Consider the following 18,879-nt stretch of genomic DNA (forward strand, 5'->3'; position numbering starts at 1 on the left):
ATGTAATTTAACTTAACAGAAACAGCATGGAAGAAGAATTTTAGCTTATAATAGAGGAGGGGATAAATACATGAAAGAACAAAATTTAAAGTATGGGAATAGGCTTGGAAGCATAATATTTGGCTTGCAAATTGGAGGAGCACAAATCTTATGGGCTGAATTGTAGTTTTGTGGCCAGTTAAAATACTGAAATTTTTTCAAAATAATTGTTAATGACAGTTGTTTTTTTCAGGCGCTTTATTTCCAATGTTACACTGTTTCGTAAACTGGTAAAAGCCACCCAGGGACTCCCTCGAGTACGATGGTCGTTAGGTGGAAATGCACCAGTCATGGCAAATCGTCTTGCAAAGGAAGGCTGTGAAGTGCTTATGGGGAGTCGTCTAACACCTGACCTTATTGCAGTTCTTCAAGAGCACATAACTGGTTTGTGTCTATAAATTCATATTTGGGTTGTTCATTTACATAATGTAAAAAAAGCCATTTTATATCAAGAAGTTGAATCTATATTAACAACCATATCAACAACTTGCACCTTCACTTTATGTCCCAACTTACTTTTAATTGGTGTTCAAGAAAAATGTTATGACAAAGGGGTTGAGAAATTAGATGGACATTAGAAAGCTTGATTGACAGGATTTGTTTTGAAACTCTTGGATAGCCATAATTAAAGATGATTGGATAAAATTCTGAAGATAGGACCAAGACATTAACATTTTGCTCATTGGTGTGGTTTAGCAGGAGTTGTAGGAATAGTTTAGAAGGGGCTATAAGGTTGAAGAGAAAAAGCCTGTGTATGTGGACTACATTTTTAAGTTAAATGGAACAGTAGTAGGGATCTTTAATGAAAAGAGGAATGAGCACTTTTATTGTTGGTCAAAGGTTGAGCTATAGTGTTTTAGATGAGTTATAATCTGGACTGAAGGATGGGAGGTCAAGTGGGAAGATGTATAAATAGTTGATTTTGTAAGTAAGGACACGTTGGTATTGAGCATTTATTTTACTGATCAAAGCTTTTCTTCAGGATATTATATGTGTAGATGTTTTAAAATTATACTATACCAAACAACAAACTTGAGAATTAGTTGTAAATCCTCAAAGCTTTAATTTATAATAACTTAATAGATACTTTAATCCAATCTTTGGATAGCTTCAATTTAAAATACTTCCAATCTTCCATCGAGATTATGTACTGCCTGTCATTTTCTATTTGGATAATAGAAAAACCATAGTGGCTGCACACTTATTTTTACCATAAACAAAATGGCCTAATTTTCATTTTCTAATCTAACCTGCATTAGGATGAAGAGGGAATGAGGCATTTTTAGATGCTGAAACTTTAACAGGATATGCCTTTGTTTTTACTATTTATTAGCTTTCCTTGCAGTCTGTACCATTATTATGTTGGGGAGTACTGTCATAGTGATTTGTTCCAGGATTGTGATTGTGATGATTTTGCAGCATTAAATTTAAGATGCTAATAACTAGTTGGTGGTTTTTCCTCATTTATCCTTCCTTTTATTTAATCATATTTAATTTGGTGCTTTGTATGATAAATCAATCCATAATCGCTCCCAATTCTTGTCATGTGCAGTATGTGGGAACTCAGATGCAATAGGATAATTTAGTTTTGTAGACACTTCTAGCCTGTAGTTTTAGTAAATAATTCCAGTATTTTGCTGTTAATCAAATTGATCTTGCAAAGATTGGAAACTGGAGTTAAGATTATTTGGAATGCGCACAGCTATCCTCGTAAGTGACAGTGTATAGTTAAACTACCGATATGGATGAAACTGCAAAACCTTGGGTATAACAAGCACAATCCTATATTAATGTTTAGATTTTTTTAAAACAACATTTTCTATGCCACATTTCAATTGTTGTTTTCTTAACCCTTCTAGTTACAAGCAAACCAGTAGATGAAACTGACATTCATCTCATCCTGGAATATTCAACTGGTTCCAAATGGGGACAGTTAGTGTCAAGAAGAGCAAACAGGTTTGTGGCACAATGGATAGTCAATTGATGTTGGACAATTGTCTGAGCTATAGTAAAATATTGTTGAGTAGAGTAAGTACTGGAAAGCCATATGTCAGTTATAACCTTTTTCTTGTTCCATTGTTTAAAAAAGGCTCTAAAAGTAATCTGGGAAATTACAAGCTGGTAAGTTTGACGTCGGTAGTAAGTAAAATATTGGAAGGAATACTAAGAGATAGGATCTACAAGTATTTAGATAGACAGGGACTTATTAGAGAGAGTCAATACGGCTTTGTGCATGGTAGGTCATGTTTAACAAATCTATTATAGAGTTTTTTGAGGTTACAAGGAAAGTGGATGAAGGGAAGGCAGTGGATGTTGTCTACATGGACTTCAGTAAGGCCTTTGACAAGGTCCCGCATGGGAGGTTAGGAAGATTCAGTCGTTAGGTATACATGGAGAGGTAGTAAATTGGATTAGACATTGGTTCAATGGGAGAAGCCAAAGAGTGGTAGTGGAGGATTGCTGCTCTGAGTGGAGGCCTGTGACTAGTGGTGTGCCACAGGGATCAGTGCTGGGTCCATTGTTATTTGTCATCTAGATCAATGATCTGGATGATAATGTAATAAATTGGATCAGCACATTTGCTGATGATACAAAGATTGGAGGTGTAGTGGACAGTGAGGAGGTTTTCAAAGCTTGCAGAAGGATCTGGACCAGCTGGAAAGATGGGCTGAAAAATGGCAGATGGACTTTAATACAGACAATTGTGAGGTATTGCACTTTGGAAGGAAAAGCCAAGGTAGAACATACAAGGTAAATGGTAGGACATTGAGGAATGCAGTAGACCAGAGGGATCTGGGAGTACAGATACATAATTCCCTAAAAGTGGTGTCACAAGTAGATAGGGTAGTAAAGAGAGCTTTTGGTACATTGGCCTTTATAAATCAAAGTATTGAGTATAAGAATTGGAAGGTTATGGTGAGGTTGTATAAGGCATTGGTGAGGCCAAATTTGGAGTATTGTGTGTAGTTTTGGCCACCGAATTACAGGAAGGATATTAATAAGGCTGAAAGAGTGCAGAGAAGGTTTACAAGGATGTTGCCGGGACTTGAGAATCTGAGTTCCAGAGAAAGGTTGAATAGGTTAGGACTTTATTCCCTGGAGCATGGAAGAATGAGGGGAGACTTGGTAGAAGTATATAAAATTATGATGGGTTTAGATAGTGAATGCAAGCAGGCTTTTTCCACTGAGCCTAGAGGAGAAATAACCCAGAGGACATGGGTGAAGGGGGAAAAGTTTAAAGGGTACATTGGGCGGAGCTTCTTCACAGAGAGTGGTGGGAGTGTGGAATGAGCTGCCAGATGAAGTGGTAAATGCGGGCTGACTTTTAACATTTAAGAGAAACTTGGACAGGTACATGGATGAGAGGTGTATGGAGGGATATGGTCCAGGAGCAGTCAGACAAGGCAGAAAAATGGTTCAGCACAGCCAAGAAGGGCCAAAAGGCCTGTTTCTGTGCTGTAATGTTCTATGGTTCTAATATATAAGAAAATATAGATGTAAGAAAATCTTAGTTTTCATTTTAAGTCCTTGCCTTTGATTTATGCAAAATTTCTTTATGGTTTAATACTTCAGAAGATTAGTGCTTTCAGTTTTCTTTTGAACCTACAGTACTGTGCAAGTCTTAGGCACATATTATATACCTAGGCTGTCTAAATCTTTTGCACATTACTGTCTTTGTCAGCATGGAGTGGAGAGTGAGTTTGTAAATCTGGCAGCAACAAAGGATGGCAAGGGTGGATGCCACAGGGGTGTTGTGGCAGATGAGTACTGGGGTGGGAGTGGTGTGGTGCAGACACATCCAGCCCTGAGATGCCAGGCAAGTTCAGTTGATTGCAAACAATTGGCTTATTGATCATTGCAGAATGTCTCTGGTGCTTACTGTGCCCTCCCCTCTTCCTTCCTCTTTTCCCAACCATGGTTCCCCTCTCCCTACAATAGAGACCCGTATCAGAATCAGCTTTATAATCAGTCACATATGTCATGACTTTTTTTTGCGGCAGTATGGTGCAATACATAAATTACTACAGTACTGTGCAAAAGTCTAAGCCACCATTGCTATGTATATGTGCCTATGACTTTTGTCCAGTATTATAAGTGTTGCTGGCCACACCAGCATGTATTATCTAATTATCCTAGAGAAGATGGCTACCCATTATGAATTGTTGCTGTCCTTCTGGTGAAAGACTCAAGTGATGTTGGGCAGATAGTATGAGAAATTGGACTCTGATGATGCACAACTGTATTTACTACTGGTCCTTCTCGATGGAGATTGGATAAATGTGTTTTATGTTATCTATGTGTACCACAGTTAACAGCTTTGATATAGTCCTACAAAGGAGATCAGTCCAAAAGATAAATGTCCATGAGATCCAGGGCAGTTCATCAAATTGGATTTGAAATTGATTTGGTGAGAGGATGTCAATTTATAGTTGCTTTTGTGATTAGAAGTCTGCAACTATTGGTGTATACCAAAGGAATGCTTGTTCTTTGGTATTTACATTAATGATCTGGATATGAATATATAATTGAAAATTGACAGAGGTGTTGATGATGGAGAAGGTTGTCTTTGGCTACAGAATTATATTGATTAGTTGGTATGATGGGCAGAGAATTAGCAGATGAAATTTCAACCTGCAAAAAGTGGGGCAATGAATTTTATGATTACCTATTAGGCTATGAAATACATACTGAATGGTAAGAGTCTAGGAAGGCCTGAGAAGCAGGGATGGAACAAGATGTGTTTCTCCTGGTAAGTGTATTCCCAGCGCATCCTGGGAATTACCTGGCGTGAGCGGATGCCTCACACTGAAATACTTGTAAAGACCAACTGCAGAAGTATTGAGGCCATGATGACCCAGCGTCAGCAGCAGTGGCTGGGGCACATGATAAGGATGCCCCCATGTTGGCTACCCCTCAGTGTTATATATGGCCAGCTACATCATGGTCGACGCTCAGCTGGAGGGCCGAAGAGGCGCTATGAGGATCAGATGAAGAACGCTTTAAATTAGTGCAAGATCAGACCAGGGGACCTGGATGATGTTGTTGCTGACCGTATCACTTGGCGACAGCTGTGTAGGGACGGTGTTCATATTCTGGAGATGGAAAGACCAACCAGAAGACAGCAGAGGAGAGCCAGGAGAAATGCAGCCATAGTTGCCATCACTACCACTTATACAAGTCCCACCTGCAATAGAGCATGTGGGTCCAGGATAGGACTGTACAGTCATCAAAAATCTCACTGTTAAAGGATTGGACATCGTCATCGGATTTTCATGGACAACCGAAGATAAAAAGTATTAAATCAGGAATGTGTTGCTTGAGGATTAAGAAGTATTTAGATGAGTGCATGAAATTCCATATTCCTGCAAACTTTCCCTCTGCATAGTTCATCCTTAACAGTCAACATGTTCAGCATATCATCCTCTGTCACCTTCAGAATTATCTTCCACCTCTCACCCGACCCCTTTCAGCATTCTGAAAGGATCATTCTCTCTGTGCTTCCCTGGGTGATTTTCTATCTCTGTCAATACTTGCTCCCTTCCTCACAGCACCTTATCTATCAAATGCAGAAGGTATCTAACTTTTTAACTCTTTTCATCATCAGGGACCCAATAAATCCAGGCTGATTCATTTGTACTAGTTCTAATTTAGTGTCTTTGGGCAAAAAAACATATAGGAGGGAGACTGAAAATCTGGCTGAGTGGTGCCACAACAATCTTCCAGTCAATGTTAGAAAGACCAAGGGGCTGATTATTGACTTCAGGAGGAGGAACCCGAGGCCCATGAGCCAGTCCTCATCAGAGGTGGAGAAGGTCAGCAACTTTAAATTCCTGGAGTATCATTTCAGAGGACCTGTCCTGAGTTCTCCATGTAAGTGCATTTATGAAGAAAGCAAAACACTGCTTCTACATCTTGAGAAGGTTGCAAAGATTCGGCATGATATCTAAAACTTCGACAAATTTCTATACATGTGGTGGAGAGTGTAGTGTGTTGAGTGGATTGCATCACAATCTGGTATAAAAACCTTGAACAGAAAATCCTACAAAAAGTAGTGGATGTGTCCCAGTCTGTCATGAATAAAACCCTCCACACCATTGAGCACATTAACACAGAGCACTGTCACAGGAAAGCAGTATCCCACTTTAAGGACCCTCAGCATGCTGGCCATGCTATCTTCTCGCTGCTGCCATCAGGAAGAAGGTACAGGAGCCTCAGGACCCACACCACCAGGTTCAGGAATGGTTCTTGCCCCTCAACCATCAGGCTCTTGAACCAGTGGGGATAACTTCACTCACCCCACAACTTATGGACTCACTTTCAAGATGAAGGCATTGCTTGAATGAAAAACTGGAATTCGACTGTAAACAAGGTGGGCCAGTGGAAACATGATTTGATGAGGACTAACCAATCAGGAGGAACAGACGATGAGGGAAGGTATAAATATCATTGGACTAGATGTGCCCAGGCATCATCTCTGAAGAAGGTGGCTGAGTTTGTCATCAAAATGTTGGTTAAAATCGATACCTGTACCTGACTGGAAGCCCAAGAAGTTTATTTGCAATTATCCTTTATTATTTATATTTTCTTTTGCATTTGTAGTTTGTTGTCTTTTGCACATTAGTTGTTTGCCCACCTTGTTGGGTGTGGTCTTTCACTGATTCTATTAAATTTCTTGGATTATCTGAGTATGCCTACAAGAAAATGAATGGCAGTGTTTTCTGTGGAGACATATACGTACTTTGATTCTATGGCTTTGTTTTGTGCTGAAGAATTCTCCCCTGCAATGGGGAAACTAAATCTTTATCACAGAGTTTAAATCCCGGAATTCCCAATCAACAGCATTGTTCCAGAAAGGACTGCAGCAGTTGAAGGAGGCTCGCCATCATCTTTCCAAAGGCAGATAGGATAGGCGATAAATGCTATTTGCACATAGATCAAGTAATGTCTATTCTCATATATAGTGACAACATGTGTTTCTGCAGTTCCACATTTTCTTCCCATGCAAATTTGATTCTTAGTATATTAATTTTGTGAAATGTGGTGGAGTTGGCAGCTTTAATGCTAAAACTCCTTGTTTCCATAGGTTCATAATCCACAGCGACACATCCAATCCCATTTTGGAATCACTGGAGGACTTTCAGGTTGAACTTAAACAGTTCAATCCATCTCTTCTAATAGTTAGTGGACTTCAAATGATGGATAACTTTCCATTTAAACCAGGTGAGTGTAAATCAGCTCCAATCTGTTAATTAAATTTGCTGATGACACTACACTCATTGGCCTAATCTCAAATAATAATGAGGCAGCCTACAGAGAAGCCACCACTCTAACACAGTGGTGTCCAAAAAGCAACCTCTCCCTCAATGTCCCAAAAACAAAGCTGGTTGTGGACTCCAGGAGGAATGGAAATGGGCTAGCCCCTATTGACATCAATGGATCTGGGGTTGAGAGGGTGAACAGCTTTAAGTTCCTCGGCATAAACATCACCGAGGATCTCGTGGTCTGTACATATCGGCTGTGTGGTGAAAAAGGGCACAACAGCACCTCTTTCACCTCAGACGGTTGAAGGAGTTTGGTGTGGGCTCCCAAATCCCAAGAACTTTCTATAGGAGCACAATTGAGAGCATCACTGTCTGGTATGGGAACTGTACTTCCCCCAATTGCAGGACTCCAAAGAGAGTGGTGCAGACAGCCCAGAGCATATGGAGAGGTGAACTTCCCACTATACAGGATATTTACAAAGGTATGTGAAAAGGGCCCGAAGGATCATTGGGGACCTGAGTCACCCCAACCACAAACTGTTCCAGCTGCTACCATCTGGGAAATGGTACTGCAGCATAAAAGCCAGAACCAACAGGCTCTGGGACAGCTTCTTCCACCAGGCTATAAGACTGCTTAACTCATGCTGACACAACTGTATTTCTGTTATATTTACTATCCTATTGTACATACTATTTATTATAAATTACAATAAATATCACATTTAGACAGAGACAAAGATTTTCACTCGTGTATATTAAGGATGTAAGTAATAAAGTCAATTCAATTCAAATACATTTCCAAAGTTATTAAATACCTGACATATTTTATTTCAGGAATTATTGCAAAATTTCCCTCATCTATTTTACATGAGAATCCCATTCCAAGTTTATTTTTCAGATTGTTTTAATTCGTTGAGAACAATATAGTTGTGTTGTAACATTATTTTCTCCCATAGCAGTACTGGCTTACAGAGATTGATGGGAAATAGTCTAGATTTTTCTTTTGGTATCAGCATTACTGTTAGCCTAAGTTTTAATTCAGAAAATGTATTAGGGAAAATGTGTTCCATTTGCCAGCACTTGTCTACTTACGCCACTTAACAGAAAAATCAGTTAAATTTAGAATTTGTTCTGCCTGCTCCAAGTCAATAATCTGTTTGTACAGAGGAGGAGGGAAATGATTCAGAAACCTACTGGTCTCAATTAAAGTTGTACTAAATCATAAAATGATAGGATTGCATTGAAGCTATTGTAAATTATAGTCCAGTCTAATGACTTTTGTTGGTCAAGAACTAGTTAATTTTAGTAAGTTTGTTCGTCACAAATTTCTTGCATCTACCACATTGATCAAGATTCTAATCCAGGTTATATGCTTAAATCTCTATTTCTTGATGGAATGTTTAAGTAACATTAGATATTTTCTTGATTTGGTGTATATATTGGCTTTGAAGTCAGACTTATTATTGTAAGGAGCTAACAATGAAATCTCTGAGCTGAGGAATGTAGCACAGAAATTGGAGTTAGATGCTTGGTGTCTTGGAAAGTAGTCAATATGTCACAGTATTTTGCATTTCTCAGTTGTCCCCCCCCCCCCCCCCCCCGCCAGTGTGATTTCTTTGTTATTATTCAGTTTCAAGAATACATTAATCTTAAGTCAGAAATTTGAATGGGCCCATGGTCATTATTCTGTGGACTCTTCGTCCCAAAGTACTGCTGGGTGTGGTTATATAGGATTACTGGAAGATGTGCAGTATTGGTTTGGTGCCCGCAGTTGTCTTCCATGTTTCTTGCAACAGAAAAGCAACTTTACTTTCTTATCTTTCACTACCATCAGGTCCATCTATGTTTTGTCTTCAGTTCTGAGTTCGTACGTAATCAGAGTTCTGTGGTTGGAATAAATGCTTTCACAAGGTGGAAAACTTTCTCCAGTGGCAATAATGCAGCATGTGAAAACCATCTGTACTCTACTAAAACTGAAAAGAAAAATTGCAAAAAAATGTTTACTATGCTCAGTAGGTTGGTAATTTTCTACAGAATTGGAAACAAAGGCAGTATCAGTGAGATCATCACAGTTGCATAAAGTTAGTATCGGAGGAGCAGTTTTATGTTGCTGAGAAGATAGTAGGGTTGAGAATGTCTGTAATTGGATGGAGACAAAGGCTACATTGGAAACTGATGGTGAGTGACAGTGCTTAAGGTTGCTGAATGCAAAACATCTGTTTGGTGAGGATGGAAAAAGAACAAGGAGGAGATCTTAAAATTGTAAGATGCAGAACATGACTGTTGCTGCAATTCTGAAATAAATGTTGCCAAATACTCAGCAGATCAGTAGCATCTGTGGAGAGATGAAAATTTGATTAAGTGGCAGTTTCATCACAATTGCCCTGGGCAGGTTATTTGATACTGGGTAATGAGGCTTGTAACATGCTGAGTCAGAAGTTCAGATATTGTTCTTTGCAATTACGTTGGGCTTCATTGCAGGCCGAGATCAGACTTGTGATGGCAATGGAACATTAAGGTGAGTGGTGACTTGAAGTTTTTTCATGTTCGCAGGCTGAAGGCAGGATTCCTTAGGTGTGTGACTGGGGTTGGGTTGTGGGGGTGGAACTCACTACTTAAGGATAGTGGAGGTTGCAGGTTTTGTGATGTCTTGGTGATTTGCTCTGCCTCACGGATGACAGCACAGGACAGTGATACGTGAGGTGGTGAAACTTCAGTGGTACTGAAGTTAACACAGTTAACTTCACAGTTTAAGTGTTGGATTTACACTCTTCCAGAAAGGTGAATTCCAGTGATTCTTGGTTTGTGCCATGTGGATAGTGGAAGAACATTTGAGGAAAAGTTTCAGACGTTGTTGTGAACATTGGAGAGGTGATGGTGAGGGACTCCACTAGAAGTAAAGGGAAGGTGCTTGTTCTCTATGTCTATCTGTTGCCCTGTGTTTGTACGTTTCTGTTCCCTCTTCCTCTTTTGAAGCTGTGTGGTGTGAATGTTATCAGCCTATACCCAGCATACCGTCCATTGTCTGACTACTGCTTTTCTGGAGGAGTTGTTTGCTATTTAGTTTCTCTCTCTGCCAGCAATTCTGATGATCTTTGTGTTGACGGGCCAGCTGAAACATTTGTGTACTTGGGTAGGAATAATACAAAATTTGAAGTCATGAACTGAGGATATTGCCTCCCAGCCGCTTCCACCTTCTCCTCTCCACCCCCACACCAATTGCTCCTTACATACTCCATCCTTCTGACTTCACCTGCATTAATTTGCACTGAAATATTTTCATCATTTGAGTGCCCTAGCCAGTGTAGTGATGCGCCTCCACAGACCCAGGTTCAATACCAACCCTGGGTGTTGTCTTTGTGGAGTTTATACTTTGTGGCTGTGCTGGTATCCAGCAGGTTATCCGGTTTCTTTATGCTAGTAATTTGATAGGCTAAGTGGCCAAAGAATGAAAGGGATATTTGCAGGAAAGTGAGGAAACAACATGGGATCAGGCTGACAGTGGGAGCATGTACCTAAATACAGTAAATGGGCATAAGCAAAGCATAACTCTCTTTATCTCTATTAATTGCTGCTCAGCCTTTTACCACTGCCCACACTACTTTTAACTGACTCCCTATTTCCCAAAGCAATTTTCTTTAATCTTAATCTGTTTCCCTCCTCAATCACCTTGATACCACTGGTACACAATATTCTGCTGGACATCTTGCAACACATAAAATGCTGGAGGAACTCGGCAAGGAAAGATGGGAATAAACAGTTGATGTTTTGGGTTGAGACCTTTCACCAACTGGAATTGAAAGGGACAGAAGCCAGAATAAGGTGGTGGGAAGGACTGCAAGCTGACAGGAAAGTGAGAGGGGAGGGAGATGTGATGAAGTAAGGAGCTGGGCAGGGATAGGTGGAAGAAAGGGAAGGAGGAGAACCAGAGGGAAGTGTTAAGGGAAGGGGTGAGATGGTAATCAGAATGGGGAATTGAAAAAGTGGGGAGGGAGCAGAAATTACCATAAGAAAAAATGATGTTTTTGCCATCAAGTTGGAGGCTACCAGACAATATGAGGTATTGCTCCTCAAACCTGAGTTTGGCCTCATCATGGGCTGACATGTCAGAATGGGAAATGAAATTAAAATGGGTGGCCGCTGTGAGATCCTGGCTGTTGCAGTGGAGAAAACAAAGGTGCTAGATGAAGTTGCCCCCCAATCAGGTCTCACTGATGTAGAGGGGGCCATACCAGGAGCACAGGATACAATAGTTGATCCCAAGTTAAGTTCTCCTCACCTGCAAGGACCGTTTAGGGCTCTGGGGAGGGACAAGGGGACAAAGGAGTCACAGAATCTGGGAGTCCTGTCGGAGTCACCTGCCAACTTGTACTCCTTACCCTTATTCTGGCTTCTGCCTCTTTTCTTTCTAGTCCTGATTAAGGGTCTCAGAAATATCAACTGTTTATTCCCCGCCGGAGATGCTGGCTGACTAGCTAAGTTCCTCCAGTATTTTGTGTGTTGTTCACCTTTATGCTGTTACCCTTTAGACATTTGTTCCATCTTTGACCAAAAGTTTTAGGGTGTTTTGGTTCTGAAATGGGTTGGTATGACCTCTCTGTGGTGGTTAGCTTTCAAGCAGTGCAGTGCAGAGGCCCACACACAGAATATGCCCAAGAGGATTTGGCAGAATATCCAAGTGGAGAGCATAGTCAGAGATAGTTTAAAGAATTAAATTTTGATTCAAACATTGAAAGAGTTTGAAAATTTTCATTTAAAATCCATCAAAAGCAAAATAATTTAGATGTTACTTGTTTTGCTGTAGTTTCTGTTCAAATCAGTTTTTTCAGCTTCTGCAAAAGATTTGACAAGACATTAGATTTAGATGATAGTTCAATTTGGAGGCAAGCAAACAAGTTACTACTGTAGGGCTGTTATAAGGATTAATATATGTGGGGAATTGTTTTTGTTAGATCTTATTTCTTGGGGTGGGGGGTTAATATTTGCCAGTGAGTTGCTTTTTTAAGAGAGGAATGGAATTCTTCTAATTACCATCTTTTTGCTCTTAAATTTAATAGTTGGGGGTCTATTTGAAAATGATTTTTCATGATGAACTCCATATTTTCAAAGATGTATATTTTTATTGTGGGCTCTGATATATCTGAACGACATTGGTTTTTGGCCACATTTATTATAAAATGACTTGCTGATGAAATATTAAAGGGGAGTGGCTCTTTTAAAGTTGGTCAATTCAAAATTGACTATTTGAGAAATTAGTTTATTATAACAAGTCATCTGAAATCTTGTTTTAAAAGACATTTTTAACACTTTTTGAGGATTATTTTAAATTCTGATTGGTTAGGAAGTCATGAACAATGGTGTTAGAAAATTTGTGAATCTTGTAGAATTTTCTCTATTTCTTCATAAATATGACCTAAAATGTGATCAGATCTTCACACAAGTCCTAAAACTAGATGGAGAGAACCCAATTAGATAAATAATGCAAAAAAGATATTGCTCATTTATTTTTTGAGAAAATTAATCCAATATTACCTGTATTTGTTGGAAAGATTATGTGAACCTTTGCTTTCAGTAATTGATGTAACCCCTTGAACAGCAATAACTTCAACCAAACACTTCTGGTAACTGCATGTTGGCATGGAGGAATTTTTGACTTTGACTCGGCCATTCCAAAACAGGAGTTTTTGCTTTTTAAACCATTCTGTTGATTTACTCGTCTTTTGGAATGTTGTCTTGTTGGATCATCCAATTTCTATTAAGCTTCTGGTGACTGCTACCCTGTCATTCTCCTGTAAAGTGTCTTGATACAATTTTGAATTCATTGTACCCTCAACAATTGCAAGCTCTCCAAGCCCTGAGGCAGCAAAGCAGCCCCAAACCATGATTCAAAGTTGGGATGTGGTTTTGGTGTTGGTGTGCAGTGCCCTTTTACCTCCAAACATAGCAGTGTGCATTTTTGCTAAAAGGTTCAACTTTTGACTCATGTCCACAGAACATTATCCCAGAAGTGGTCTTTTGCAAACTTGAGACATGTGGCAATGTGTTTTTTTTTGGAGAACGGTGGTTTCCTCCGAGGTGTCCTTCCACAAACACCATGTCTTTCTTATAGTGGACAGATGAACTGAGACTTCAGCAAATTCTAGATATTTCTGCAGATCTTTTGCTCTGGAAAAAGTACAATGTTTTGTGTTATTTATTTAATTGGGTTCTCCTTATCAAGTTTTAGGACTTGCTTGAAGATCTGAGTGCATATTGGTTCAGACTTGGACAGAAATAGAGAAAATTCTACAGGGTTCTAACTTTCTAGCGCCACTGCATACTATCCTTCCCCTGATCTCATTATTGTGGCTAATCATCAAAATTATTTTGCTGACAGGTCAACTTGAAGAACGGCTGAAATTGCTCAAGGATCTCATGTTATCAGTTGACAGCACCACTAGAATCCATTTTGAAATGGCTTCCTTTGTGGATGTCACTTTTATGGACCATCTTTTTACAAGCATCATTACTCATGTAGACTCCCTAGGAATGAATGAACAGGAGTTACCCAACCTGCTGAGTATGTTAAAGGGGGCCAACATCACTCTCATATCTGATCCATATCCAAGAGTGGCAAGTATACTTGATCAAATGCGTGAAGTTTATCGCATCTTAAATTCTCAGGAGGTAACAAGTACACAACGCAAGCTCACGCGGCTGCATGTTCATACTCTTGCTTTCCAAGCAATCATTATTGCCAAAGGGTCCTTTTGGAGAAACACCATGTCAGCAACTGCCAAAGCTTCATTAACTGCAAATCGGCACGTTTGTGGCTCACCAGATATTGATCCCAACAAAGCCAAGTTGATCATGGATGATTCCTTTTCTGTGAGCCGTGTGCAAGGGAGTAAGAAAATTCCACTCAAAGAAAATCGACCTGTTTCTTGCTGGGAAGAGTATGATTATGAGATCTGTGTTGCTCCAGTGCTGGTATGTACTGAGGTGTATCAGACTGTAGGTGGTGGTGACAATATTTCTGCAGCCAGCTTGGTTCTTCAGATATAGTAATCTCTCTGGTTTTAAGAGAACTTGCATGCTTTTTAATTGTTGCAGTCTACTTTGATGAACATGGTTTATGAAGATATTAGCTGCTTGTTTCTTTCAATCAACATCCTCTCGCCATCTTTGAAAAAACTCAGTAGATCTGCCTGTTGTTTACATTATTCTCATGTAATCAACAATCAGGGTTCTAAGAGTTGTTTAATACACAAGTAATGAAATATAAATTTTAGATGATTTTGTATATATCATTCACTCTCTGGTCCCGAATAGTTTGGAGAAAAATCTTGAGATTTTTTCTCACCTTTTTTGAATAGTCGTAGCTGAGTAATAAGTCATGACACATTCCTTGTGGATCTCAGCAATTTTTTTTTCAGGGGAAGTGGTGGAAGAAATATTCCTATCTCTAACCAGCACATCATTGTGGTCTTCAGTTCATATTTAAGTCCTCCATTGCTCTCAAAAATTCATCTGAGAAGTTTGTGAATTTTCTTGGTGCAAAATGGTGGTTTTTACCTTCTAAACAGTTTAAGATGTATATCTTGCACTTTTTCAGATCCCCAGTGGTGCATCTGTCAAATGCTTTTACTGTAGTTTACAAAATGTGAAGAGTACACAAGGTTTCACCATTCTTTCTAGATGGTTTAGTATTTTGGCCCAGATAATCTAAACAACCCCGTACAGTTTAATTTCAGTGGCAACTTATGCTAGCTGTAGCTTTCATGAAAAAATGTCAACTGTTTGCAACCTCAGTAAAATGATGTCATTGGTCTCCCTAACTCCATTCTGTCAAGTTGTGCCTGAAGCTACCGTAACTGAAGCATCATCTCTATTATTAATAACTAAATTTCTCTGGGAACACTAAATATTGCCTTTCATAGCAACTGGAGATCAGCTAATTCTCACAACAACTTAAACACAACCTGTAATCATTAAGCATCTTCCCGTTTGTTCAATCGAACCACTTATCTGAGCCTTTCAGATTTCCATTTAAATGGCATAACTTAAAACAGATTTGAATTAAAAGCCTTGTAAGAGAGAGTCTATCATTCAACTCTTCCAATTCAGATCTGTGAATTTCCTTGCTTGCTGATTATTTTCAACAACCAAAAGATGCATTACAGGAATTACAGGAAAAAGAACATTCTAAGTCTCTAAAATTAACAAAAGAAAATGTACAAAGTTACCATAGTTAAGTGAATTTACGTGTAAGTAAAAAGCTTGAATTGTGCTTGACATGTTATTAAATTGGAAACAAAAAGAACTATATTAATCTAAGAAAATAACATCTTGTAATATTTGTATAGTAAAGGATCATGCAAGGAATTGTCTTTTTTTTAAAAAAAATTTGTTGGTGAGGGACACTTTTTGGGTTAAGTAGTGATGGAGGAGGATTTATTAATCCAAACTAAAATGAAGGAAATAGACAGACTATAAAGTGGCTATTTCATCATATGAAGCAACAGATGAAAGTTGTAAAAATAAATCTCTTTAGGTCTACAATGGCTAAAAAGTTCAGTCCTACAGAGAATTGAAGAGTTTGGGTGGAAAATTAGGAAAAGCTTGCTTTGACAAGACTGTGATGCAGCATTTTCAATCAGCTCTGCAGGAACATCCCAATCAAGCTATATTATTCTATTTTTAAAATTATCACTGAATATTTTTGCATCTTAAATTAAATCACTAACTCTCCTTGATAAGTTATTGAAATGAGCATTAAGTATTAAATATCAAAAACCTTAATATTTTTTGAAATTGATACAAGTTCCTTTTCCAAAAACGGCCAGTAAAGTCCTCATTGTTTGACATTTGCTGATACACATGATGAAACTGATGGCTGCTTCAATTTCCTTTTAAGCATGCAAACAAAGCAAAACTACAGAGTTGTTGTCAATGATTTATTCTTTCTGTCAAGGGCTGTGCTGTTTTACAGTCTTTTTGTATTGGAATGGAAGGAAATCAATTGAATTCTTCAAAATTTAAAAGTTTGTGACAAATCCATAATGTTAAGTGCCTTGATGTAGTTCTTTGTTGCAGGAGGTTAAACAAATTTAAAATTATGTTCTCTGGTTGTTAAGATTCCCAAGTTATATTTATAAATTTGTTTTGTCACACAAATATTTCAAGATTTCATGGAATGTAAAATTTTATATAATTGCAACTTTGATCTTACATATGTATTTTCTGGACTTTATTTGTACTTTCTCCTGGTTCGTGGTCTGAAAATTCAATAATGCAATTACCTGCTTGTCCAGCTTCAGTAACATCCACTGCCGTTAGGTTTGGGATTCCTATTACAGGACACCATAGTGCGACCCTTATTAGATCAGCAGTAAATAGACATACTCAGGATGACTGCAGAATCTGAGCCGATATTTAAAAATTGTATGGAGGAAGTGGGTAAATGGTGTTAAGGCTAAGACTAGAGCAACAATAATTTTGTTGAAATGCAGAACCTAAATGGCTTATTCTTTTGTTTCCCAAGTTCTAATGTACCGATTTCTCCTTATTCAGGAAAACTTTTTTAGTGTGATCAGTGATGTTTTTATTGACAGTGATTGTATTTGGAGTTTTGAGGACATGAAACCAGGAAAAATCTTTTTTCTTAATTTGTTTTAGACAAACTGCAATGCAATTTGAAGTTCAAATCCATTTCTTAGTCGATGTGAAATTTTCTTTGCTGATCCAGATCAATTCAAACTTGAGATTATACTGATTTGGAGCAAATTTATTATTAAATATTATTTTCCACCCCACCACCACAAGGTAACTATTAAATAAAATTTCAGACAGGAGTTGATTTAGAGTTGGAGCAAGCTATAAATGGTACAGAGGTATAGATAATGATATAGTGAGATAGTGTAATATTACACTGTATTAGTGTATTAAGCTTGTTAGGATAGAGTAATGGGTAAAGAAAACTAAAGATTAACCTAAGTGAGCACAATCTGAATCATTTTATGACAAATCATTGTGCATCTTTGGAACTTGGACTGTGAGGTCACATTGATACAGCACCGGAAAATTCACTGTATTCTGGTAAGTGGACTTACTAGATTCAGTAACTGTTGAGCACCATGTGGTCTTTCACTATAGTTAAAGAGAGAACCAAATGAAATTTGTGTACATCATTCACTGTTACTCGTGAGGTTTTCGTTGTGCAGTGAAATAAGAATATAAAATCATTAGCTGTGGCTTCCACACTCCCACTGACTCCCATGCAAATATATGCAAATCTTTGTTTCGTAATAATGAACTCAGGACTTTAGTTTCAAAGAAACCAAAAGGCAATGAAGGAGTTTTTGGCTTGTGTTATCACAAAAGACTTGCTTGATTATAAACAGGTGCAAGAGCAGATTGCGATAAACAATTTTGAAATGCTCAGGTTTCTCATGCAGTAAAAGTAACAGATGCAAGGTCAGTTTATTTGTACATTTTCCAGTGTTTCTTTTTTCCACTAAATGCTGTGAATATGCAAAAGACCTTCTCCATCTAGTATACACAGTACCAAGAATGAAAATGTGTATTTTGTTTTCAGTGAAAAGTGAGCCTTGTGGATGTGAAGTTTAGAAGCAACCTTCTTTTAAAGCTTTGTTTTTTTTCCTGATTCGTTTAAGTGTAAATTATTCTGAACTGTCTATTGCTAGTTAGCTTATCATTGAATTCTTTCCTACTTTCTGTAGTAACTGATTTCCAATGATCCATTCTACTGCCTCTGGATTGAACTATTTTTTTACTGAAAACAGCCCAATACCGTCCATACAAAAAGAATGTATTCAAAATACAAATAGCTCAAGGAACATAATCTCATCTTTCATTAATGATTCAACATTGACATTAATAATGTTCAGATGACTAAGCCTTTCTGAATGGTAGCGGAAGTGGCTCATAAACCTAACTCTATTCCTCTCTGTGCAGATGCTGCCAGACCTGCTAATTTTTTTTTTCCCATTTCAGATTTTGCTTTTCCTTTATCTCATGATTACTAATCAGATCTTCAGATTTACTTTGCTGTGGGGAGGAGAAATTATTCTAGTAGTTCCTTTAATTCTATAAAACATTCCAGCTTATCAACAGCAGGCAATGAATCTTCTAAAATTAGCAAGCTTGCTCTAGCTCAATGGTTGCTTATTCTTCAGTCAGGTACTGAATTATTGCCCAGTGACCAAGGACCTGAGAACGTTGCACTGATTCTCTTTTGAGGTACCCTATTACTCTTTTTGAATAAAGGACATTTGAGATCAGAATTCAGTTGAAACCACTAAATAAGCTCAAATTTCCTTCTCTAAAATAGGATAGCCAGAAGACAGTAAGGCAGAGAGTTTTTATGATTGATAAAGGCTGAATGTTCTTTGGAAGAATTACAACTTTAAAAAAAAATGTGAATTTGTTTCTTGCCATGATAAAAATTGTGAATTAATTACACTGTCAGCCATCATTAAATGTTCTTGTTTTGATTCTTCTCATTTCAGATATTGTACTTTTTATTGTACAAGAATTTCTTTTCAATAAAATAATATTGAATTTTTTATTGTTTACC

General features: G+C 38.1%; 1 protein-coding gene across 1 annotated transcript in view; it reads left to right on the forward strand.

Annotated features, from left to right (window-relative positions):
• adpgk2 (ADP-dependent glucokinase 2) overlaps positions 1 to 18,868 on the forward strand; it is a 37,213-nt gene extending 18,345 nt beyond the window's left edge. Inside the window, exons 3-6 of the mRNA XM_059985660.1 lie at positions 233 to 423; positions 1,899 to 1,995; positions 7,124 to 7,260; positions 13,678 to 18,868. Coding sequence (XP_059841643.1) covers positions 233 to 423; positions 1,899 to 1,995; positions 7,124 to 7,260; positions 13,678 to 14,345 — 1,093 coding nt within the window. The 3' untranslated portion in view covers positions 14,346 to 18,868. The remainder of the gene's footprint in view (positions 1 to 232; positions 424 to 1,898; positions 1,996 to 7,123; positions 7,261 to 13,677) is intronic.
• The last annotated feature ends 11 nt before the right edge of the window (positions 18,869 to 18,879 follow it).

The sequence above is a fragment of the Hypanus sabinus genome, chromosome 12, assembly GCF_030144855.1.
Source record: "Hypanus sabinus isolate sHypSab1 chromosome 12, sHypSab1.hap1, whole genome shotgun sequence".
Lineage (NCBI taxonomy): Eukaryota > Metazoa > Chordata > Chondrichthyes > Myliobatiformes > Dasyatidae > Hypanus > Hypanus sabinus.